This window comes from Rhyacophila brunnea, unplaced genomic scaffold (genome assembly GCF_057557595.1).
Source record: "Rhyacophila brunnea isolate RB1 unplaced genomic scaffold, BYU_Rbru_1.0 scaffold_9, whole genome shotgun sequence".
NCBI lineage: Eukaryota > Metazoa > Arthropoda > Insecta > Trichoptera > Rhyacophilidae > Rhyacophila > Rhyacophila brunnea.
The window spans coordinates 31,368,336-31,395,310 of record NW_028233361.1 but is presented as its reverse complement, the minus strand read 5'-3'; the positions used below and the strand labels follow the sequence as shown (position 1 = coordinate 31,395,310).

General features: G+C 34.2%; 1 protein-coding gene across 1 annotated transcript in view; it reads right to left on the bottom strand.

The window, feature by feature from the left end:
* Snrk (SNF related kinase) overlaps positions 1 to 26,975 on the bottom strand; it is a 67,644-nt gene that overhangs the window by 12,003 nt on the left and 28,666 nt on the right. The window contains exons 2-4 of the mRNA XM_085959704.1: positions 4,349 to 4,595; positions 3,176 to 3,381; positions 540 to 875 (exon numbers count right to left, since the gene is read on the bottom strand). Of these exons, the coding sequence (XP_085815830.1) occupies positions 540 to 875; positions 3,176 to 3,381; positions 4,349 to 4,582 (776 nt within the window). The 5' untranslated portion in view covers positions 4,583 to 4,595. The remainder of the gene's footprint in view (positions 1 to 539; positions 876 to 3,175; positions 3,382 to 4,348; positions 4,596 to 26,975) is intronic.

Here is a 26,975-nt window from a genome sequence, read left to right as displayed (position 1 = left end):
ATCATTTACGAAAAGTCTAGTAATATATTAATATAATTAACGTTAGGTGTAAAAAACCGTATCTACAGAGATGGAGGAGCTAAATGTATTAACAAAATGAAACAAAAAAAGATCTCTGGTCCACCAATCAAGTTAGTTACGAGTGACTTCACATTACAGTTTAATTTTCAGAAAACTTGACACTACTAACTGCTGACATCTATTTGACAATTTGCAGGGCAGAAAACTTTGGCATTATTATGTAGGTATATGAAAAATGCCATAAAATGTGTGTAAAACCGTCGATAACTAACTACACTCGAGTAAGTAGTAATCACGATGAACATAAAAATGGCAGCTATTAAATCGGAATAGCAAATGAGAGATGTTAATATTTGTAGAGTTTACCAACGTGAATATGCTTTGTGCGATTTGCTAAATAATTTCAAATGTCAACAGAAATAGCGTATAAGGCTCCTTCTATTTATAGTATAAATTCTTTTCTTAAAACTGACATTTCTTTTTAAAACTGGCATCGGGATACTAAATCGGTCCATTACCTTTTGCATTCGGATGACACATGCTGGGGTATAACATATTTGCAATCCATAATCATGGTGAGGGTCTCGCTGTCATTGGCTTCGTGAAAGGGAGCATGGCCGCAGACCAGCATGTACAGGATGACTCCCAAAGACCACACGTCCACAGCGGGAGCGTCGTACGAGTCACCCAGCAATATCTCGGGCGCCGAATACGCCAGGCTGCCGCACGACGTCTCCAGTTTTTGTCCGGGGCAGAATTTATTACTGAATCCAAAGTCGGTGAGTTTCACGATGCCCAATTTTCGAAAGAATACTACGTTCTCCGGTTTCAAATCCCGATGAACAACGTGTAATCTGTAATAGGGATTTTGTTTAATATATTATGTATATTCAGTATTGCATACACATTTTTATAAATATTCTCAAATATTTCCAGATACCAAATGCTATATCTATAAGTAAGCATATTATTTTGTATTATTATAAAATAACATTTTTCATTTCGAAAGTATTCCCAGAGTATTTACTCTTGCATACAAAAATAATAAACTTGTATATACGCAGATTAACAGCATTAAGCTCTGAAACGTGTAAAAGCCAATAAAAAGATGGTTTGTGATTATTTCCACTTTCATCAAAAAAAAGCATGTAGATATTCAAAATTTAAAATCAACAACGCTTGTAAGTTTTACTATAAGTATCTCTTTATATTATTATCCTATGACATTTTGGAAAACGCAAACATTTCTTATTTAAATGCGTTTTGTTGATTTTTAAACGATTTCACTTCAATTTTTAGAGTCCCGAACATCCTTAAATTTGAATCAAGCACAATCTGATAAAACTCAACATAATTAAAAATATTACTTTTAAAAACGCGTTTTCTATCCATCACCATGCTTTTTCCAAGTCTTGCCGTCCATCTACCACAAATTAATTATAATGTTGCTTTATACTTTCTATATAATCAATATATCACAAATCACAATTAATATTCTACAAAACTATTTAAATCTTAAATCGCCTCAATGGTGCACGTTTCAGTTTTAACAAGAAGTAAATGTCTTCACTAATTACCCCTATTCTTTTTATTTTCAACCTTCAAACGGCACCTGGGGCCTTAATTCGTACTGATACTATTTATTGCTATATGATCATTAAAACAGATTTAGAAATAAATTGCGAGCTTCATATTCTATTTATATGACAGGATCTTGAATGAATTGTTGTTAAACAACTGATTGTAAACTACAGTCACAGGAGCAAATAAACACTTTTAATGTGGGCATTAGCTAATAAATTATTTTGACTGTTTCAACATTTTTTATTTTTTTGGATGGTTCATTGCCACAGTCGACCTTGTGACTTACAAACAAGGTTTAATCCTGCTATTGTAGGCCAGTCTTTACAGATATGGTGCATGAATAATAATTAACTGTTACAACATTTAAAAGCATAAGGATTTTTCCAACAAGATATTATAATTATTTTATATGATAAATAACAACAGAAAAACTAAATTAATATGTTAATAATAAATATTATCATTCCACACTTGCAAAAAATATTTGACTCATAATATTTGCGTGTTCATCAATGATTTAAATTTAAAACATTGCAAAATGTTTTTAAGGCCTCAATTATTGATAAACAAACAATTAGTATGTTGAAAAAGAAAAATGATTTCATACTAATTGCAATCACTTGTTTTGGATACATAATGAATTATTTGCATGTTTAGATTATTTTATGAATAATATTTTGAATTATTATATGGAATACAGCACATGAAAAATGAAAGTGCTGTCATTTGTAATACATTTAGTATGAAAATGATGTTCATACAAATTTAACACAGGTCAATATGGTTGTAGACTGTTATTAAAAAGTTAACTCACATTACCATAAAATCACATATTGCAAATTCGCATTCGTGTACTCATTTACACAAATGTTCTCCACTTAAATATGACACCCCGACATTATGTACATTGAAATTTTGTATGTTATGCTGTGTCTAAGTTTATCAAAAAACCCAGATACTTTTGTGTATGGATAAAACTAGAATATTGAATCATTTTGAGATAAAATGGACAGCAATTTATCACAAATATTTTTTTTTAAATGTGTCCAAAGCATTTTTAAAATGTATGAAGTCGTCTATCTGTTCTAACTTAGAATAAAAAAAGTCAAAAGACAATTTTTATAATAATATGTGAAATAATGTGTTAAGGCCATGCATTAGTTGAGGCACGGTCTAAAAAGATCGTTGCTAGGCGATGCGCGGATTGCGGGTGGCGGGTGAAAATGACGCCTGTCAAACGAAATATTATTTGTCATATAAATCCAACATACGTCCATTTTATGTTCTGTTTATTGTTCTATTAGTAACAATAATAATATATTCATTGACATGTTTTCTTTTTAAAGTAAATGGGTAACGTTTTTAGTCATCTTTACACGATTTTAGAATTAATTGACCCGTCGCCATCACGCAGCAAAGTGACGTGTTTCTGGCTCGACATTCTCTCACTGAATGCGAGCGAGTCCAAAATTTCGTCGCGCCTACAGTTGAAAATTATTTGACGTTTCACTGATGCATCACCTTAAATGATATAATGAAATATGTTGTAAGGTAAGGTATGTGTATGTACCTGTGGCAATATGATATGGCACGCACAATCTGTCTAAAATAATCTCTGGCAAGGTCTTCCGACAATCCCGATTCATGTCTCATAATGTAGTCATAAAGGTCTCCCCCATCTCCCAGCTCTAATATCAGGTACAATTTGGTTTGAGTATCAATCACCTCATATAACCGCACAACGTTTGGATGTTGCACAAGTTTCATGCATCTCACCTAGAAAAAGACGTCGAAAAACATTAATGGGATTTTTAATATGATTGCGTTTAGTACAGTAGAAAAATAGTGTCCACTAAGAGATACCGATCATTATCTGTGACACCTGTATCCTATGCGGATCGGAATTGGCCCTATCAATTAAAAGGTTGAGTATCACTTGCCAAAAAGTCACCCATCCCTGCATAATTCCGATAATCATTTTTGTGGTAATTCCACTGCATACTTTGAAAAAGAAAATTTCTTAATGTCAGTGACATTGAGAATTACATGAGTACCTATTTTTTTAAACAATTATTTGCACATTTAAAAAATAAATTGACTTCTAAAAATACATAATTATGAAAAACCTACATAGTAGAAAAAATGAACTTTTAGGATAGGATATAGTTTTCATAACTATGTATTTTTGATAAAAACGAATCTTAACTTTTAAATCTCGTGTATATTCGAATGAAAAAAAAATATTAAATTCCACCTACTTTACTTGAAAAAACAAAGGACACTTTCATCATTACTATCAGGGCTTCGAATCGGAATTGAACCAAAAAACTGAAAAAACCGTAATTTTTATCGAAACTAGAACCGGAACTGAATCGGGGAAAAAAACGTTTTTTTCGGTTCAGTACATGTTCAAAAACGCGCGTTAACACGATCTTACTCCCCACTTCAGTTGACGTTGGCGTAAAAATAATCACTCGCAGCTGAACCGAAAACCGGAAAATCCGATATTTTTTTCGGGACGAAAACCGAAATGAAAAAAATAACGGTTCGAAGCCCTGGTTACTATAAACTATAAAGTAAACATATAAATCAACAACAAGCTAAGGACGAAGCCACGGTGCTGCAAAGCAGTTTGGGTCACTTTGCAACACCATGTGGGCATGGCTCTACGATGACTACTGAATAATGATATTAGTATTATTTGTTCTTTATTGAGTCAGTATAATATGATTTACTCATTTACCTCTTGGAAGAGATGCGCCCTGGACACTTCATCCAGCTTGGTCTTATCGATCACTTTAACGGCGACCTTCTCCCCGGTGAAGACGTGCCTGGCCAGCTTCACCACGGCAAAGTGCCCGCTGCCGAGCGTCTCCTCGAGGTCGTACAGCCCCGCTATCTTGCCGCCCCCTTTCGACGCGGACGGAGCGCCCGACCGGCCCAAGGCGCCGCCCGGAGACCCCGAACCGCTCTTCATACCGCCCTGCGATCTGGAAAAATACAAAAAATACACTATTATAATATAACTACTTGAAACTTTTCCAAAATTCAATAGACTTATTTTGATTAAAGTTGGTAGCTAATTTTTGGAATTATGATATTATTGCGCGCCCACACCAAGACCTAATTAGTAGTGAAATTAAATGGCAATTAAATAAAGCTGCAGCTATCTCAGGATATCTATAAGACGTTGTTTGGACAGACATATTATAAACAGTGCCCAGGACCAATAATTATAATATAATAAGGGATTGATGCCAGTGGTGACTGTCTTTAACGCAGATGACGCAATCGATTCGTCAGAAGACTTAAAAGGGGTCTGGAGACAGTTTAAACTAGTCATACAATTATTAAACTATACCAAAATCTTGAAAACATTTTTTTAGAAATTAAGCACCTACCTATAAAATATTACCGAAAGCATACCAAAATACCTGCAATTAACTAGCAGATGAACCTATAACAATACCTATAGCAAACATATAAATAAATCACTAATATGTAATTTTCAATAATAATTATTTTTATTTAATGAATGTGATTCTATGAAAGAAACACATTGTTGTATTTTGTCCTAGGTTGATGGTTTTAATTTAATTTTTTATGGTGGGGGCGCCTCAAAAGCATTCAGTGCATCGGGTCTCCACGTCCGAAACCCGTCACGAATCGAAGCTAGAGCAGACGCAACCAAAATCAATTGTATGTAGGTATGTTGCATAAAAAGGTTCACAATAACCGTATTTTTAATGACCAGGCAAATAATGGAAAAAAATACACATGTTTTACATTGTTTTTTTACTCTCATTCGCCACTTTATTAAAATTAATAAACACAACGGTGGCGAATTTGAATATTTACTAGAAAAAGAGATAAGGGGACTACATGTTTTTCGTTTGCCAAAATTTTACATCCATAAGTGTACGACAAAGACAAACAGTACAAATAAATAATAATGAAAACAAGAATTTAAAAAACAGTACAATTTATAAGTATGTTATACTGCAATGCGTGACTGACCACAAATGCTGAAAAACCACCTTACATACAGGAAATAAAATAGAGGTATTATGCATGTCGCGTGAGGTGCCATACCAAAATTGCCGCCCCCCGCCCACAAATTAAAACAGTTTAAGTTTCTTAATGGAATGACGAAAAGTTAAAAAAAAGTTGAAAAAATATTTTATTCCAATCACTATTAAATAAATACAATATTTTAATTTATAATGCAAACCGACTTGGAACAATGGATATGTATCGACGGAGTACGGAAGCCTAAATGTATAAAATAATATTCAATATTGAAGGAAATTGCACCGCAGGCGACTTTTTTCATATCCGTTAAACAAGCTCAGGACAAAAAAAACTATTTTTTCTTCAAATATTGTACCTTTATGATTCAGTTCTTTCCTGGTGACAGGTCTTTAGTAGCTCCTTAAATTCTGCCACCCAAGTGTTTCGAACCCCTAACACCCCCACTTAGCGCGCCCCTGGTATTAACACCCTATTTTTGTGACGGCACTCATCTGGTGCTCCCATATACTTATCTTTATCCTGTATTAATAAATTAGTTCACCAAAACAGTGTTCATTCTGAACCAAAAACATTACACCCCTCTCTTCTCTTCTCCGATTTTCCTCCTCGTATTCGACCCAACGCACATCTAGAGTTACCGCGATCGATGAGTTTGGGTTTCTATTCCCGAAACATCTGTTTCACTAAGAAAATGCAACAGGCATAATTTTGAAAAACCTCAGTAACATGCATAAAAATGTGGGACTCGAACACAAAGCTTTCCCCTTTTCCGGGTGAGCGGTCTCAACTTCGCAACCCGTCTCGCCATTTCTTTCAAAGGTTTTTCAAAAAATATATATTGGAAAAAAATATCAGACTCTGAAATCTTATCTACATCGAGTGCTGGAAAAATAAAAACAAAACCAATACATTTAATTGAGATGACATATTATTTGAAAAATCTGTTCATTACTAATATATTTACAGAGTGTAAAACCTAGTTTTGGAGATATTTAGGGTTTACATATTTCTAAAATAAAATAATATGTAACAATATTTGGATTATAGGTAAATTATGCCATATTAGTTAATTAATTTCCATATATTTAACTTATCAAAATTACAAGTTGCTTCACATCTAAAACTCCAAATCGGATAATTTGCACTTACTTATACACTCACTGTTCGAATAGTCCCAACGGACAAACAGTAGGTACAAGGCAACATGCTGTATTTGAAAATATGTGGGGTAACTCTCCAATTAATAGAATTCCAAAGATGGCACATTCGGATTCACTTTCATACAACATCTTCAAAAAGTAGGAACAATGTAAAGTAAAGAAGATGAAAAGTGTGAGTTAAGAAGTATTAGGTACGTGTTACGATCATAAAGAAAACGGCTAAGCGGTGCGTACAGAGTACAGACCATGACGTCTGTCTAAAACAATTTGTTTTTATCAGTTTCCATGATGAGTATCAGTATTTGATAACAATTATTATGGATATTAATCGTTCTTCAAAGAATGCGCATAGAAAGTTAAATTAGTGTACGATCTCTAAAACATGTCCGATGAACATAAATACCTGAAATGCATACAAACAATGAATACTTCGAAAAATTACACTAGTCCGGTAGCATAGCTAAATAATAATTATTGTGCACTTTGGTATAAAAACATAAAATATGACAGTACGACTAGGCAGGCATATTCTAAGAGTTTTTTTATAATATTTCATCCAGGAGCGCATAGATTCCAAAATGACTGAGAAAAATTCATTTTTCTGTAATAATTACCGTCTGGTTTGATTGATAGACTTGACGTTTTGCAATTGGAAGTCCACAAAGTGGCCAAAATTTATATTTTCTTAATTAGGATTTGATTGATTTTCAGTTTAGATGGATAATTTTTTTAAACAATTATACTGAGCGTATAAAAAAGGCTTTGTACCTTTAAAAACTTGGCTTTCATTGCAGACATTCGTATCGAAAAGTAAAAACAAAGATCCTGCTGTACACAAGCCGCCAACTAACAAAATTTGAATCATGCTCTGGCTACGAAATCTACTTTCGGTTATCTTGAACTTAAATGGACAAATCAGGGAATACAATATAATCTCGTCACTGTTCTGGCAGAAGACACTAATTAGAAAAAATGACATATTGAGTTAGTTATACAAAAATGTTCCTTATTTCAAACTTTACCGTCTGGAAACCTTCTTAATACCTAAATAAACAGTCTTTATTTTAAAGTCATCCTTTTTACGATTACTTAATAAACTCACATGATAGACCATTTCAAACATTTTAACAACTTCAAAGTCAAATTACTCAAAACTAGTATTCTCCAGTTAGTGTGTTCTGCCAGAATGCCAGAACAGATTCTGTTCGGTGTGCCAAATGCAATCAAAACATTTAAACTTCTAATATGCACCATTGAATTTACTGACGTTATGCAGAATATGTATTTTCCAATATTATTCTCTTTCCTTCTTCTATTTAAACACACCTATTATAACTCCCGACCCGGATTAAGTGAAAATCTGCAAAACTTAGCGGGAAAAGTACTACTTACCTACTAGATTTTCATTTTGCAATCGCGTAAAAAAGTGACCACTAAAACAATGAAGCATTTTGAAAGTTTAGCTCAGTTATAATATTCTAGTGATAAAATTATTGAATAATTTGGTATTAAAAAAAAAAAACAAAGTATCTATAGATAGGTAGGTACTAGCACGAAATCAACACAAGTAAAAAAAATGTCATTATTTTACCCATGTCGAACCTAACAAGTTTCAAACAGGTAAGGATCCCCCAAGATTTTACAAAATATTTTAAGGGTTTGTCCAACCAAAAAACGTTGACAATCACTGAGCCGAATAAGCACCTGCGGATGATGAATTTCACGATAATTCAAATGAAAAAATAACACGACCGGTGGGATAAAGTTACCGCGATCCACGTGAAACGACACCGACGCAAAATATTTCGTATTTGATTATACAATTATCTATGGAGCCAAATACGGTAACATTTTATACTGGCCACGTAACGAACACCTACATTCGCTATACTTATTATAATCGAATTAAAAACGTCATTGCATTATTTTAAAATGCTAAAATGATGGTGAAACGGCACCCGCGGTGGACGAGTGACAGGAAGCCGTGGATCGCAGGTTCGAATCTGGAAATATGTGATTGGACACATAGTATAGCGTTGAGTAACATGTTGAGCGATTGTTTTATACGTGTTTCTCCAGACTTACAAAAAAAAACTAATAAGCATCTCGTCAGGAGGTATAGCAAGTTCCCAGATTGGGTTATTTATAGCCATTGATGGCGATTATTATAATGGTGAAAAGTCAAGTAACTTTTCCAATGATAATTAACTAGTCATAGTTTAGTAACCAATAATTATTCGGTAACTACGGTTATTACCAAGAAAAGTAATAAAATAAATAACGATCGTGGTTTTCCAATTCGAAATATTTTTGTTACATAGGCTAACGTGAAGAAACGTTTATCTAATGCCGGTCAGGGAAAACTGATCAACATCCATTTAGGATAGTTCAGGCATGTCCAACTTCGAATAGGCTATGATCTAACATCCAGGATTAAAACGGGTAGTAATCTTCTACCAATTATTTTCATTGTCACACTTCAACTTGATCGAACGTATTACCTATAGTTATAATTTAAACGTCAGCCTTATCTTTCACTATTACGAAGTAATAGTTAATTTCTCATGCGTCGTGAAAATTATTGTAAGTATTGGTCTTCTGTTGGGCACTCATTGGCAAACTATTATAATACTAACTACGCTTCGGTTTTAAGCGCGCGGATTCACACCTTCTCTTTCTTCTCTTCCTTGTCATTTTGTCCTCTATCGTCAGGCCGTGAGTGTACGAATACGAATCAAATGATACGAGATCATGCGGGATTCCCCGTGGTTAATCTAAAAATGGACAATCACGCAAGCTGTTTAAGGAAATGACAATCGGAATAATTAAATACTTCCCCTTCAAAACCACAATGAAATTAGGTATATTGTATTTTCACTACTCAATTGTTCCTATGGACCTACGGTGCGATCCACCAACTCTAACCCACGATCGAAACGTTGGTATAATTATTGGTACATCTAGGTATTAGGAAACGATTTTACTAAAGATGTTTTCGATTTCATCTAGATATCTTTCTGCACTCATTCTATACTCGTTTTTGGATAAAATTATTGGACGTATGCTAGCCCTGCATTAGGATAGCGATAAATTAATAGATTTGCGTTTAATACAAATTATGTACCTACTATAATTCGAGAATCTTTCTATGCCCGCACTACATACAATACAAATAATAGCCCTGCTATTGGCTGATTTTTCGCGGCTTTCATAATTCATTCTTTTTATTGGATTGTGATCTCTTGGAGCGAAAGGCGCTCTAATTAAGGTGACTAGGCACACGATAAATAACAACTACGTCAAAATATTAATTTAAGCAGGAATGCCAACCTAGGAGTGATTACGCACACACTCGCCCCCTCAAATAAAACACATTTTCGGAAGCGGTGTACTCACTCGCCGACATCACAATGTAATCGAAGTAAAGTACTCAATATATAATTTCAATTTGGATATATTTTAAATAAAACACAGCTACTATAATGTATAACCTACACTATATTACTTCTGCTATATAAAAAAAAAAGTTATATTCCAAGAGGTTAATGGAATATGAATTTTTATCGTTACCGCTTATGCAGTTGCCCATATTATGCGCAAAACTTGTAGGTACAAAACCCACTGTTAGTTTTGACTACCGTGAAGTTAGCTAAACACTAACAATATAAAACCTCATTGGCTATAGAATAAAAATATACCTATGTAATAAAAAAAATGTTAATACCCACAACACTTGTATGCGTATTCTACATTTTTCATTCATAAAATACTACGATATGTATCTACTTAACGTATGAGGACACGATAGAGATATAACAGGGATGAACAACTTGATCAGTGTTGTGATTGGCTTTTTACATTTAAAAAATATCACAATAGGTACATCTATCAAAATTTGTAAAAAAAAAACTTTGCCGTTTGCTTAGTAGGCACTTTATAGAAAATTACATACCTACTTATAAATAAAAAAAATCTTATAACTGATTTTGTTGTGCCTTCGTTTTAAATCTTCTATCAAACATTCACAGTGCTGAAGTCATGGCCCCCATATCTTGATGCGGGCCCCCAGGACAGAATGTTTGGCGCCTCCCCCTAAATATCCCCAAGATTAATGGCAGTGTGATGGTCTACGTCTACGACCTACGTAGTGCTCCCCAAATGGTATTCCGCGGAACCGCAGGATTCCAGGGTGCAATTTTTATTCAACCAGGAAACACACTAAAATAATTATAAAATAAAATTCTACAAATGAATTATCATTTAAATATATCAATCATCATAATATCACATTAAATTACATCGCACAGTCACATTTTTTAAGTGAAATACCGCCACAGGCGACTTTTTTTTACTATTAGGGCATATTTGTGATGTTTGTCTTACTTTACTGGTCGACCCTGTTAGCCCCCCCCCCCTCGTGAAGGCCATAACTGTAGTATACCTACCTACTACCAAAAAGGCATTAAGTATTCATTATAAATAATCAAGGCACGATGATTCGTCTTCATTAATTTCAAATATTAAAAAGACAATATATATTATATAAACAGGTACATATTATGTGGATCCAAAAGAAAAATATATATATTATTCATAATACTTTGAATTTTCCAAGCACAATATTTTTTTAAATCTTCGTCGGGCTTACGGGTAGGTATATGAAATCGGATTGCAGCGTTATAATTTCATTTTCTAGTTCCCATATGGAGATACTTACTAGACTTTTTTCCCGGTAATATTTCGAATTTAAATCTCTTAAAGTAAAGGTATAAATCCTCTACCCAAATATGGTCAATATACATAGCAAACAAATTATAAAGACCTATTCTGTGGTTACGCTGCATAATATGTAAACTGTAAAGAAATGGGGCTTGTTCGTGAATAAGCTTGAAGCAAAACTCATGAAAAACACACCTTATAGGTACCATGTTTATGGCAAAATAACATCAATTTTCCAAGATGGTATGATATTACAAAGTCGGTTATTGAAATAAATAAGTTTTTCCTGTTATGTACCATTTCGCAGGCATTATTATTTGTCATTATAATATTAATAGGTGACCATCCGTGACCATACGCGCTGTTCCTTACGAATTATGATTTATTTTCGTTAAATCAAAATAATGGAAAAGGTGGATCCAAAAAATACTATGTAAGAATTGACACGGAAAAAAACCTCTGACGTCTAATTCTGGTAAGGACACTTAATTCTTCTGGTCAGGACAATATTAATGTCTCAAATCTGATTCTGAGAGGAAAATTAATTCGATGCACAAAAACAGAATCAATCAATGATGGTCACGATTATCTCCAAGAAACTAATATTGTCATTAAATATGATCGTTACAGACTTTTTCCGAAGAAAAAAATCTTGAAACAATGTGCACATAATATAATATTATATACTCTATAAATATAATACAATATTTTGTGTTAGGTTTACGGGATAGAAGTAACTTCTAACCTACACTATAATAATACACAAGTAAAATGTCATTAAAATATTTTTTTCATTGGTATTATTTTTTTTTGCGTAGGTATGTGAAAAAAATGCTTTCAATTATTGTTCACTCCAGTCACGGAAACCTTTGATTGAAAAATACTAATTCAGTAATCAAACATTATAATATCCTGGATCATAATCCTCAGTAGGTACCTACCCAGCTTTTCTTTGTCAAAATTTATTTCTCCCAAATGTTCCACAATGGCATTTTAGAGCATAATAGATTACATAATTTAATATCTTCGAAATGATGGATATCCCAAAAATGACACCCCACTAATAGACGATTAATTCTATCCCAAGGACGCGGTGGATATTTTGATTGAAAATTTTGTCGGCGTGGAGGCTTTGTTCACAAAGGCTTCTCGGAGGGGTGGTCACGCAGACAATATTAATCAAACACGTGCCTGAACACGTGAATATTGAAACTGTGCTATATTTATACTATGAGTGATTTATGTATACAGAACAGTGGATTTCGTAAAATCATAGCATTGTTTAACTATCTACCATATGTATATGAAATACGTAGCGGATTAACCATCAATATATTTTATCAGGCTCAATTTCCAGACGAGAAACATTATTTTGACCGCGTTATAATCGCTTAATCTACGCGAAATATCGAAAAAAATTAGTTACGAATGACAACAGCTTGGAGGTACCTATAGTACGACTTTATTATGCTGGCTGACACGTCAGAGCGCCGTATGAGTGCGAAAAGGAGGGTGCGGGGGGTCATAGATATGTAAGTATGATAATGGAGAAACTGTTAGTTCCGTATATGGCCGTATGTTAGTGGACAATATAGACGTTTCACAAAGGTGAGACCGTCTAATTAATTAATAAAATTTAACAGGTAAAAGCATAACTACATGACAGGGATGGCAAACTTACGACATAGTTTGAATTTTGTATGCCAAAGTTTAGTAGTTATTTTTATGCTCAATTTATTTAAAATCTACGTTTAAGCAATATGGCTGAAAATAAAAAATATATATTATTGCAGAATGTTTAAAAGAATCTTTTAATTCAATCATGGCCCCCACAACGGGGGTTGACAGGGCTCTAGCCTGTGGGCCTGGCGTGGTGGGTCGACCAGTTGTGAGATAAACACAAACCACAAATTTATCCATCCATCCTATCCATGCTCCATTAGTAAAAAAGGTCGCATGCGGCACTATTTTGCTTTAAAGTGTGCGATGCAATTTGATGTGATATGATAATGATAATCGATATTACTAACTGATAAATCACGGGAAGAATTTCATTTTATAATTATTTTTAGTGTGTTTTTATCCAATAGGTGTAGAGAAGGGAAGATGAAGTGCGTACTTAGCTACCACAAAAGGGGGTCGCCATAATATGATCCTGAGTACCCACAAGTCACAACTCAATAATTCAAATGGATTTATTTAAAAATACAAAAAAACACTAAAAATACCTACATGGAATACCCTTCGTTTTTCATTCATTCAATTCATTTGGAGAACATCTCACTTGACCTTAGTGATAGGTAGGGGGCCCGCTTCAAGATGTGGGGGCCATGAATTCAGTACACATCGCGTTTAATTCAATAAAAAATTATAAATCCACTATTTTTACCATCTTTGGATAAGCTTGGGGTTTTCGTCGACGAATTAATTCAAATTGAAATTAAAACATCGCCTCAATAATGGTTTGGCTGAACCATGTGCAGGATTCACTTATACGCCGCGTCTTCAGTTGTCTTCAAAAAGTCTTCAATTATAAAACAATCAAGACAAGTCCTCATTAAAAATATTATTTTGTACAATGAGTAGGTACTTATGTAAATTTAGAAAATGTACGGTTTTTCATGACAGTGGTTTTTTTTAGGAAAATTATAATAAATTATTGTGACAAGGGCGTTTTGCTGGTTTTATTTTATTTATCTGACACTTTTTTTCAACTTTTACTTCCATTATTGGTTTGGGCTTCAGTTTTGGTCTAAAGGGATTAAATTTATTCGTGATGAACAAAAAAAACTAGGTACGGGAAACAAAACTTCCGATTACTTCTCGATCACCATCTCAAATTATATGCATCTTGTATATGTATAAGATGATCTCGATTCACAATAAAATAGATAAGTAACACTAAATTATAATAAAAAATAATATTTACTAGATTATAATATCGTAGTAGGTACTTATGTATGATACCTATAAACTTAGTATTAAAAACTAAAAGTACCTACCTACATTGAATATATTATATGCAGTAAGTGGATCTTTTGATATAATATCATATGGGTATGTCGAACGATTCACTCTGATCGGCGGTTCCACTGAATTCAATAAAACTCATGAATGCTTCAATATCCGTCCAATTAACGAAATAATCAAACGTCTCACATACAAGTGCCAATTCAATCCCATCAAAATCAGATGAGGAAGATCGTCAAAATGAAATCCAAGCGAATAAGTCTCTTATACATCGTGACGCAAATTAATACATTTTGTGGATAGTAGGTACAGACTACCCACGTCCAAATTTGTACACAAATACAACCACAGATAGCACCACTCCATACTTTATGCGTCAATGACATTGAGCTACTTTACGACTAGCTTGTTGGCGAATTTACAATCTGCCTGTAAAGTTGCCTAGTGTCATCATCGAACAAGCTAACAAGCAGATTGTAAACAATCTACAGAGAAAAGTTGAAAGCCGGTCAACTTTACACGCTACACGCCGGCGTGTGGGCCTACTGCGTCTGCGTAGTAACGACCTCCCGGTAAAAAACGAACTACGTTCTGTCAAAATAGTCACTAGCTTGTTGGCTTCTCAGCCAATGGATCGTCACAATCGCAGTAGCTGAATCGCCCGCTTTTAAATTCGCCAACAAACAGCTCGTAAAGTAGCTCAACGTAATTGACGCATTTGGCATGTCTGAAGCGTCGATCGCAGGACGAATTTTGCCAATGTAAACAACGTTCAGTTGTAAATAATATGATTTCAATGAGATTTCGACTACGTTAAAATTATCAACGATGAAGTCCGCATGGCCATTCGTATCGCATTACTCACGGCCTACCGCAGGAGTGAGAGAAAGAGAATTTGTGAATCCCCGCGCTTTAAACTGAGGCGTAGTTCTATTTACCGCCGCACAGAAGAATAGTCTGACGATGAGTGCCCAAAATCAGACCAAAATTTATAGTAATCACGACTAATGAGAAACTGAGTATTTCTATGTGATGGTGAAAGACGGGTGTTGTTGTTATATTTGTAGCCCCTCAGTGTCCTTCCATGTCGAAAAAGTGGCAACGGGAGTATGGTAGATTACAGATTCACAGCGTACCTACTTGAACATGCCTGCTGTAGATACTCAACTAGAGCTTGTGATTTCTCGAGATTAGAGAATATTCGTTTTCTCGTGAAATAGAGATTGATTTTTTGATCTCCGGACAATTTTCTCAACAACAAGATTCTCGAGAGATTTAACAAATTCCGTTGGCAATCAAGAGTCGACAGCTCTTTTGTTATCTCTTTCTACCAATATAAGCGAAATATAAAATACTCTTGGAGAAATTAGTCTAGTGATAACATCTTGATTTCTCGAGAATCTCGTTGATTGAATCTCATTCATTTTTCGAAATTGGATGTTTACTGATTATTTCTCGAGTTATCTCAATCGCAACCTCCATACTTGATCAACGCATTTCATATTAGGCACAGTCATCGACTTCTAGTTACTAATAATAATACTGCCCTGCTAAGTAAAAAGAGTGTTACATTGACATTCATAATCTCTACATAGATTATAGACAGTATATATTTAGAGATTATGTTAAAAAAATCCAATAATTTTACATAATATAAGAGAAAATGTAGTTTGAAACTTGGATTCTCATTTCACTAAAATCAAAAACACTGTATATTTACTTAGCAGGGCAGAATACTGTGTATTGGCAAGATATCATCAATCCAATCCATACAGAACACTGGTTATTGATATTGTGTTATGACTTATGACACCGTTGCTACGCTATTCATTTTAAAAATCTAGATGAATTCCTTGGATGGGACACGGAAATTTCAATTAGAGAGGCTCTTGACATACTTACATATATTACACTCCAGACGTCGAATGATGCGCTGAGTAGTCTAGCAGCTGATGCGATCTTAAAAACGATTCCTGCATCAACACAATAAATGCCGGCATAGGAATCCGCCGAAAGAATTAATTATACCGGGTAGACTACGCGGTACGCTACACCGTCAGACGCGGCGGTATTTCTCGATGACGTACAACTCTTTTTGAGATAAATAAAATGAAAGTTGGCAACGATCGAGTTAGTCTTTAACCCGGCCGTTGCAATAAACAATCCGACAGATCATCGTTGCAGTCGATAGGCTACAGTTAGAATGTAATAAAATACAGGTATGTTCACACGGAATCTAGTGACAGTAGCAACAAGTTATGCTAATCGACACGAGGCTGGTGAACGCCCTGTGAATATCATGTACATGTGTACACATTAATGTATCTCGGCCAGAATCTTCAGATGTAATGCAACAGTACTTATTTTAAATCATTTCGATCAACCAAAAAAGGATGTTGTCTACGAACGGTAGAGTGAAAGCTGGCCAATTATTTTTAAACACGATAAGTTCGTTATTTATTTAAAAGACGAGACGCTGCAAATCAATAACGATATTGGACTATGTAACAAAGAAATTGAACGGTAATAAAAAGATGACATACCCGATTTAATGGCGTAAGATTTGTACATAAATACAAGTACGTTGATAATGGTAGAGATGCTATATCGAAAGAAAAAGTATTGATTATGGTATCGCATTAAAACAAAAGTGTCGGTACTCATTTTGGTATCCTAGCTAAATCAAAACATAATATTGAAAATTTATTATGAATGAATAATACAGTTTACATCAAAGAATTTAGACTTCGGATAGAAGGAGACTTATACCCATTTCGTATAAGCAATTTCGAAGACAGTTCGATTTTCAAACCTAACGATTGTACGCGTGGTTGTATTAGAAATAAACAAGTTCATTATTTTGCACCCCGAAAAACAAAATGGCGGCTCGCGTTCTGGTTGAAGTCCATTAATTTGTTTACGTACGCATTTTTCGGTGTTTTACGTGATTATTCACCAGAAAATAATGGTCAATGTATTGCTTTTGGTTGCCAACATAAAATTGGCGAGGAAGTATCCTTCCGTATGTAGGCTAGGTAGAAAGTATATTGTATACTCATTCAAAATGTCTGATTTGACACGGCAATATGTGAGATGCATAAAAAATTAAGTTGAAGTCGAAAAATACACTATTCCGTGGTATCAAATTAGGTATTCATGGATTATTTTGGCTTTAGGTTCCATCTCGATAGAAGAAAGTTTTTTTAACACTTGGATTTATACATACATATAGGTACGAATTATTTACAATAAAATGTTATGAACAGCGTTGACATACAGGTAGGTACAATGGTGTCAGATTCTTCTGGCAGTGAGGGGACTCATTTAGGTGTTGGTATCGATATGTACTTTCAAATGACACCAACACCGTTCCAAAGTGATTTCGTCGTGGCCACAATGCCAGAAGAATCTGTCCTTCGTCTACTTAATCGCGATGTATTTATGACCCCATAAATATTCTACGTAGATCCAATAAAGTGAATAATGCACCGTTAACACTTGCCTTTGATGTGGATCGTTTAAATCGAAAGGCATAACATTTTCCGAAGGACTATTAATAAACCTCATCTTTATCTACTTTTACAGCATCCCTATATGAAAACTAGGGAATGAGACTTGATCAAACTCGTACTTACTATTAATGACTTTCGCCAGAAACGTAAAATAATAATCGACAATATTGTTTTTATTGACACATTAAAAATTGTTCCTAAACCAATATTGAGAGAGACAACATAGTGGGATCTACCTAGTACCATAATAAAGGTTGTATTTTTAATTAACTAAAGCATCCAGCTATGTTTTTTCAGATCTAGAAAAATTGACGCCGCAAGTAACACGATTCTATTGAAAAAAGCAGAACGCATGAAAATTTAAATTCAAAAAAATACGTAGGCAAGTTTAGATTTATTTAATTGAGAAATGTTGTATTTTTGTCGGAGACCCCTAGGGCCTTTTCGGCGCCGCTCTGATTGGCACAATATACCTACAAACCATTGGACGGTCTACGCTACGACCTACGTATATTAAACAGTTTCAAAGACAATAAATTAATTAAAATAAAACAATAGATACAGATAGTACCTAACGTAGTCCAATTAATATTATTTATTATAATTAATATATTTTGTCCACAAATTGACACACGAAATCACATTACATACAGCGCCGTGACGTATCAGCCAAAATATCAAACTCCCACTGTACTAAATGCACTGACGCACACAGGATTCAGTATTGTTGATTGGGAAAATTGCCTGGCGCTTGCTAGAAATCCCACCGTCAGCTGTCAAACGCACATCACGGCAATAGCCGGCAAACGAAATAACATATAATTATATTTTGCATAAGAAGTTGGGAAATGTCTTTCTAACGATATATTAACTATTTACGATGCATCAATATATCACGTATTGATAGATGTACCCAAGATTTCCACCCAGGTAGTTATTACATGGCAAAATCTCTATCGTCGTGAGATATCAGGAAAGCGATTTCGATGGTTTTGCTGGGTTCGGATTCACTTGAAATTGCGTTGATTCATTTCACGCACTGGTTATATTTCAAATATCGATGGTTGAAAATGTTGCAATTAAGAATTAAAAAATAAAACAATGAAGATGATAATGTACAAGGCGATGAATTTTCATGGTTACATTTTGAGATGTTTTGGTTTACACACAAAGGATTCCTCAGACTAAAGAGCTTTCTGTGGAAAAACGCTCGGATGAAAATAGTCGTTTCGAGACGACCTTCCGGGTACACCACAGGGTTGTCACAATTCTAATAAAATCAAAAATAATTACATCAATAACTATAATAAAAAATAAGTAGGAAACTAAACGCCAAAAAAGATGAAATGTTTTAAATGTAGTTAAAAACTTGGTTAATAAATTTTCATTCCTGCTTTCAATCCAATAAACTGTCAGTGCACACCATGAATCATCGATCATGTTAATATATCGACCCTTAATCGGCAGAACAACGTAAGCGACACTTTTTGGTAAATTGAGTTTTAAATGGAGAACTGTTCAATATCACCTAGCGCATAAGTGACAAAAATATTAGAGCCCGATCTCAATCACGTGACATTTTTTTAGGGTCTGTGCCTTTTAGCGTTTTAACTTGTATCGCATTATAAAGTAGAGCAAAACAACGTAACCGACGTTATTTGATAGTGTAAGCTACGGTACGGTTTATTCGGTGGTCCGTCTGGTAGTGAGTTGTGCGAAAAACGATTTGGGAGCAAAGCTCGCGCCGTCCAGTAAAACTGGCTGAGATAAAATAAACCTGGTAATAGAGTTTATTAAACAATAATTACCCGCCGTTACATCTCACTACTGTCGGAATAATCTACGAAGAATAGTATCTTCCTATAGATTTTTGAAATGTTAAAAATGTATAAGTATAAAATTTATACTGAAAATTTGGATTCTTTGAATGAATCCACTAATGTCGTGATTCGGAATGTTTTCAGAAACGTATTTAATAGACAGTAAGTTCAACTTGGGTTTTCATCTACCAAAAAAGATAATAGTGTTCTTTTTGCGAGAAAGTAACAAATATGTCTGGTGACGAGAGACTTCGGCTAATTGAAACGGATACTTACAAATGTCCCCTTACCGTAAAGGATAAATGCAAGGAGATGTTCTTTAATGATCTGGCCAAAAGTAAAAATCACAATGACATTTTGTGCGCAAGTTTTGACCTCGAGAAGGTGTTAAACACTCCCTAGTCGAAATACGCATACTATAATGAAATTATCCACGAAAGTGGAACAAAAAATGGATACTGCTTTTTATGGGGTGAAACTGATGGTAAACGTGGCAGTAATGAGATCTCAGCAATCATGCACAAATCTTTGGACAGGACTGACAAAGCGGGAAAAAATCAAGGAATTATTATACTGTGATTGGTCAGAATAAGAACCGGGCAACACTGGGTATGCTATCTTATTTTATGAAAAATTCAACTTTCATTGAATTGATAGAAATACATTTTCTATTACCAGTGGGTCTATTCTGTATTTATCGACCGCTAAAGTGATAAAGTGATAAATATTATCGAACTTAGGGTAGGTTTGTATTATAGAATTAGCACTTATTGTAACAATTACAATACGTTGATTATAATTGTTGCAATAAGTACTAACACTTTTATATAAACCTACCCTAAGTTTGATAATATCTATCACTTTAGCGGTCGATAAGTATAGAATAGACCCACTGGTCGTACTACGATGCCGGTCGATTCCATTCATGCGACAATTGAGTCATTTATATAGTAGTTTGGGCACTATCAAAATGACCCACCATCATTTCCAACGCTAGGTCATCATGTCATATGCAGAATTCCGTGACTGGAAATCTTTCGCTGCTACTTGCATTCCTTCAAAGTTCAAAATTAAATTTGGTGAATTATGAAAGGCATAATTTAAAAAACTTACCAAATGTTGTACCTACTCTGGTGACAGTAGGACTAAACTGTTAGACCTAGAAAATGTCATCAGATCCCGATCAAGTGCTGTGATGCTTTAAGCGCAGCCACCCTTGCTGTATAGTGCTAAATCACCAATATCGGAAATCCAGTATAACGAGTAACAGTATAAACGTCTCTGTATTAAATGTAATATCCCTCAGAGATGATGGATGAGTTTATGAAACTGCCACATGGATTATCAGTGGAAGATACTTTACCGGAATCCGATCAGGAAGATGTGAATGAGGATAATACAGCGATTACTGCTTAAAAATGTGGGACAATAATTTTTTTGTAAAACTGAATAGTTGATTACAATTTTATTTTATCATAATTAGTAGGTCCCCATATTTAATTATGTACGAGTAGATACGTACCTATTTCATTTTGAAAAATAACAATACCTGATAATATTAATAATATAAGCGAAACCTTAAAAATACCAATCATTTATTTTTATTTTACCTATATGTGATTAAGTATCTACAAGCAAAAATATTAATTTAAAAAGTCAAAGTATTTTTAATTTATTTAACAACGTCCCCTTTCGTAAAATAAATGGGTGCTTATGTTATTTATTTTAATACTTAATTAGTAATGCCCTGTGATGATAATTAGCATGAAATTTATAAATAAAAACGACTACGCCAAATAGCGTAAGCGACATGCCTGGAAAAAATATCGTGTCATAGACATAAGCAAAACAGCGTTACCGCCACTATCTCGAAAACTAAAAGCACTAATGCAATTGTTTTATAATTTCCGTATAGGCAGTAACCAATTATTATTAACCACATTAACAGAATTCATTTTTGGAACTAATTACGGAAATAATTTTAAAAAAACCTTCTCCTGTAAAATTTATGAATTGTCGCTTACGTTGTTCTGCCGATTAAGGGTCGATATTTGTAATAATTAATAATGTATCTAATACATTGTAAGTTATAATATGTTTAGGTATTTTCATAACAATGTAAACCAAGCAGCGAGCATTATTAGTCCACCGAGTGTGCATAAGTTAAATACTACATTAAATAGTTAAATAAAGTATCTATATAATATGGTACATAACTGTTTGGAATTTAGCCTAGCCGTGGAAGAAAAATAATCTATCAAAAAAATATATTATACTGGGTACTACCTACCTACAAATTATCAAATAAAGGACGTGATAACATGTCGAATAAGTACTATTAAAGCAACTAGTTTGCTTAAAAAATTCTTTCAGTCGAGAATACGATATAATATGGAACCCAAAAAAGTTTTGGTAGGTTTACTGTATGGAATATTAATCAATTATATTATTAGTTGTCGTTAAATGGAGACTCCAAAGATATTGAAACGGTTTTCTTTGAAGATGCCTTTATACCTATATGAAAGTGACACTAAAAAGAGGTTACGAAACCTAATGAGTAAATTTGGTGTCATTACACAATGCATTTGTAACAAGGTTTACATTTTGACACTAAGATAAAAACTCCTGCTACAAGAAATTTGTTATAGAATGAAATTTTGATCGCGTAATATTGCAAATAACATTAGGTAGAATGGTGTCAGATTCTTGTGGCAGTGCAGGCGACTCATTTATGGGTTGGTATCGTTACTTTCAAATGACCCTAACACCGTTCCAAAGTCATTTCGTCGTGGCCGCAATGCCAGATGAATCTGCCACTTCCAACAGAGTCAACACAGCTTTATTGAACATACATGTTCTGTAAACACCTCAGATATATGCATACTAGATAAAATCTTTGAAAAACTACGACGCCAGACGGAACTAAGCCCGTATCCACTGGATTCGCCCCAATGTGCTTTACCAATTGAACCACGTGAATCCTATCTATTTACGTCTAAATTAATAGCTAATCGTTGAATTTAAAAAAATGTTTACAGACGTTATATCAATTCGGCGCGTACTGACTGAGCACAACATAGATAATATACGTAAAAGCGTCGCGAGGTAAAATGCTCAGTCAGTCAGCACGCGACTCGCCCAAGGTAGACGCGCGCGCCGCCTCACCCGAGCGTTGCCGCAACCGATCCTATCGTTGTCGGTTTATCGATGCTCAAAGGTGGTGCGCGCGGCTGCATCGCGTAACATCAATTTTGTTGCGAGCTGCGTCGCGCAGCGATTTTTGCGAAGCAAATTCCCGAGGCTGGCACGCTCAGTCAGTACGCGGCTAATAAGCCATATATATAAGAACAGAAATCATAAGTTTAGTATATCACACGGTACAAAACCATACGCGATTTCCATAATATGGAAACCGTGTATGGTTTTGTTATTATTATATATTATTATGTATATTGAATATAGATGGTCTCAAAAGAATTTCATGTCTCAGATGGCAGATAGTAGCGTTACCACGATGCAAGACAATAATACCTCTTCCTTAGGATTCCACATGATGGGAGTTAGGTAAAACGCTGGGTATGCATGTTAGCTGTCAAACGATAGTATGACAATAATTGATTTATGACTTGATAACATCTTTTGTCGCATGGCAACGACGTAATATTTTTCGTGTGTACCTAACTAAATGTCGCAGTTAATTTAGTAAAGGAATAGTTTCCTTTTAATATGGAAAATAGTAGATCACTGGCAACCCTATATTCAAATAGTGCGGGCGACCTAGTGCGGCCGCTCTATTTAAACCGCAGTATGAATCATCAGGCTGGCTGCTAAAGCTATTTCCACGCGATTCGATCTATCTTTAAAAAAAATTAAATCAAAATAGTATACATATTCAGAAAAAAACGCAAGGAATTCGTTTAGGAATGCATTAATGCTGACGTACGGATAAATTCTTTTCGCTCTATATGGAGAATCGCATTAATATAATGATTAAAATATTCTTGTAAACGCATACTTCGATGGAGAATCGCATTAATATAATGATTAAAATATTCTTGTAAACGCATACTTCGATGGAGAATCGCATTAATATAATGATTAAAATATTCTTGTGAACGCATACTTCGAATATGGATAAGTAATATTATACAGTCACAGGTGAGTAACGTAATCAAATCAGCATCGCCCACCTGTATTAATTGGCGATAGTCTATCCATAATAAACGATATAAACATAAACAATGAATGTTGAACACTACACCCAAAAAAGGCAGAGTATGGCTATAATAGCTGGCCTGCTAACTTCATTATCCACTTCCGGATGAAGACATTTCCAAACATTCTATATCAATAGCCAACACTCACAAATTGCACTGGATCTACTCCTTTATTTCATCTTTAGATACAATTACAGGGCTTTGTTTGAACATTTTTTTTTAAATTATGTAGGTATTTTATAATAAAATGAAGTCGTACACTGAAAAACGTTAATTATCGAACAAATTAAGAGGCTGAGGGCGTGGATGACCAAGGTGAGCGAATTAATTTCAAATTTAAATATGCGATTGTATTCCAATATTCTTTAATATGTCGTTTTCTGAAAAGACACATTAATTATACATACAAATGAAAATGTATATTATTTATTAATGTTTTTAGGTTTTCAAAAATAATCTCATTCCCAGGACGATTTTTTAGTAGACAATGGATACAGAGCAAAATAAAAAAAAATCAAATTACATATGCTGCTATGATAATAATAGCTTTAATGCATGGAGAGATCGTGATCTTAATCTGATTTGGGACTTAAATAATACTCATAGTTTAAGGATATTGGACTCTTGTATCTATTGTAGCTTAATGAAAATTAGACATTTATGCTGAGAGCAGTTTTCACCTAGGCTTACAACATCCCATACAAAGCAATATTTCACAAATAAATTGCTATGGAGATGAGAAAACTAAATCTAATAATTCATTTTCAACTTCATAGTTACTTGGTTCACACACCCTTTGGTCATCATTAGTTATATTAATTATAACTATATGGGAGAATTTAATATAATACAAAATATGAGATATTATTTTGTTATGCTTTCAATAGGATTGTAAGACATGTTCCGTGTTCTTCTTACAATGTAAGAATATGTTATTGGCATTGGCGTGCGGTCCATAGGTACTGTAGATGCACGGCATCCCCAGAAATAATCGATGGATAACTGTGTAATAATATAGTACACATTTATTGTGCAATTATATGGCATATCTTAACTATATTAATTCTTCTAAAGGTTATGTATTATTAATATTACCTGAATGGGTTTAGGATATCGCAGAGCCATCACACGCTATACACATACATATCACCATTCACCACCCTCCTGTCAAGACTAAATGAGTCGGAAATCTTAAATACATAATATGTAGCAGAAAAACTGAACGCACGCCACTGGTAAGTGAGTATATTTATTGTATTAACGGGTGTGTAAACAGAATATGCGCAAAAGTATTCAACGGTATCAAAATCCTGAAATATCGACTTCGTTATGCTAGGTTAGGTCTAGGTTCCAACGCACCTTCCCCGTTCCAATTTTCGTATCTTTCATGTTCTACCCTTCAGCCAAAGTTATATGTATAATAATCATGAAATCTATGTAATCCTATCAGATGTCGCCGCACCTTTGTCGGAATTTTGACACGTCGGGATTATGATGACCTTAGCCTCATTGTAACATAGGTAGGTAATTGACTAACTTGCGTGTAAAACACACAAATTAACAACTATACCACGCTTCATAGCAACAAAGCTTGATTTTATTCAGTGAATGCGAAGTTATGAACAAGTGTAAATTAAGGCCGATAAGGTTATCAGTAATTTGTTTTTGATGTCGCTTGTGTCGTTAATGCATAACGGTCTCCAACAGCAAAGCAGTCACATTTACCACCTCAGTGACCAGTCAAATTGCATACTCTATTCTAATTTAATAACCACCCTTTGATTTACGAGACGCGCCTTTGGCTGCAAGCTACGGTTGTATGTTGTATGTGATCTGACTACGGGTCGCTGGTTTATTCTGAACCTGGCCAGACTAGCAAACCAACTACATACTCGACAATACGAGCTACCAAAAATACGTATTTTATAGACGAAAATTATTGAGGTATGAGTCAGTACAATAGAAGGTTTACTTTTATTGACTGATTTATAAGTTGGTGTGTTTTGCTTCTCGTTGTAAGTTGTGGACCAACGTAGGTCAGTAAAATTGAATACAACATAATTAGGAAGATCTATCAAATTACATACGGACATTTTAACGTACATTTAATATACTCTGGTAAAAACGACCATAGATTTTTATTTTCCGACGGGGATGGAAAACATTGAACATAATACATATTATACAGATATTCTTAGTCTGGAATAGACGTTACTAATTACAATAACTCAAGAAATACGTCGTACATTAGGTACCAATAATGAAGAATAGTAGGTACTTAGCATTCATTCTCTAATTCAATCAAAAAGTGATACTGGTAATAGGTAAGTACTTACTTTTTTTATTTTCCACATAATATGGTTATGTTATGAGTTATGACTAGGGCCCGGATTTATATGCTAGTGCATGTTTTGTTAGGGTGTATGCACAGCTACGAGAGGTGCGCAGAAATCCGTTTTGAAAGACACAGAATCCAAAAATAAAATTTTATTGTGCATATTTGAGACGTTATAGCATATTTCAAACATTAGTGCATATTTCACAAATAAATGCATATTTTAGGGCTTTAGCATTTACGATTTTAGTTTTTTTTTTTAATTATTTTATCGAAATTTAGCATAACTTGCATTTTTTAATGGCATCCCCGAACTGTGGATTTATCAAAAAGTCAACTCGGGCAACTTTATTTAAATTTTGCCCAATCACCTCTGTGGACGTTGAGAGGTCGTTTTCCGCATATAAACAAAATACTGACCGATTTGCGGAAAATTTAAATGTCTAAACACATTGAAAAAAAATATTTAACTTATTTTTTCGGACAAAAAACAGCAAATAATATTTAGGAATAGTGTTATTGAATTAGTGTGTAGCGAAATAGTGAATTAGGAAGTGTCGTTTTTATTTTTTAATTGGTGTTTAGTTTACATTGCACTTCTTATT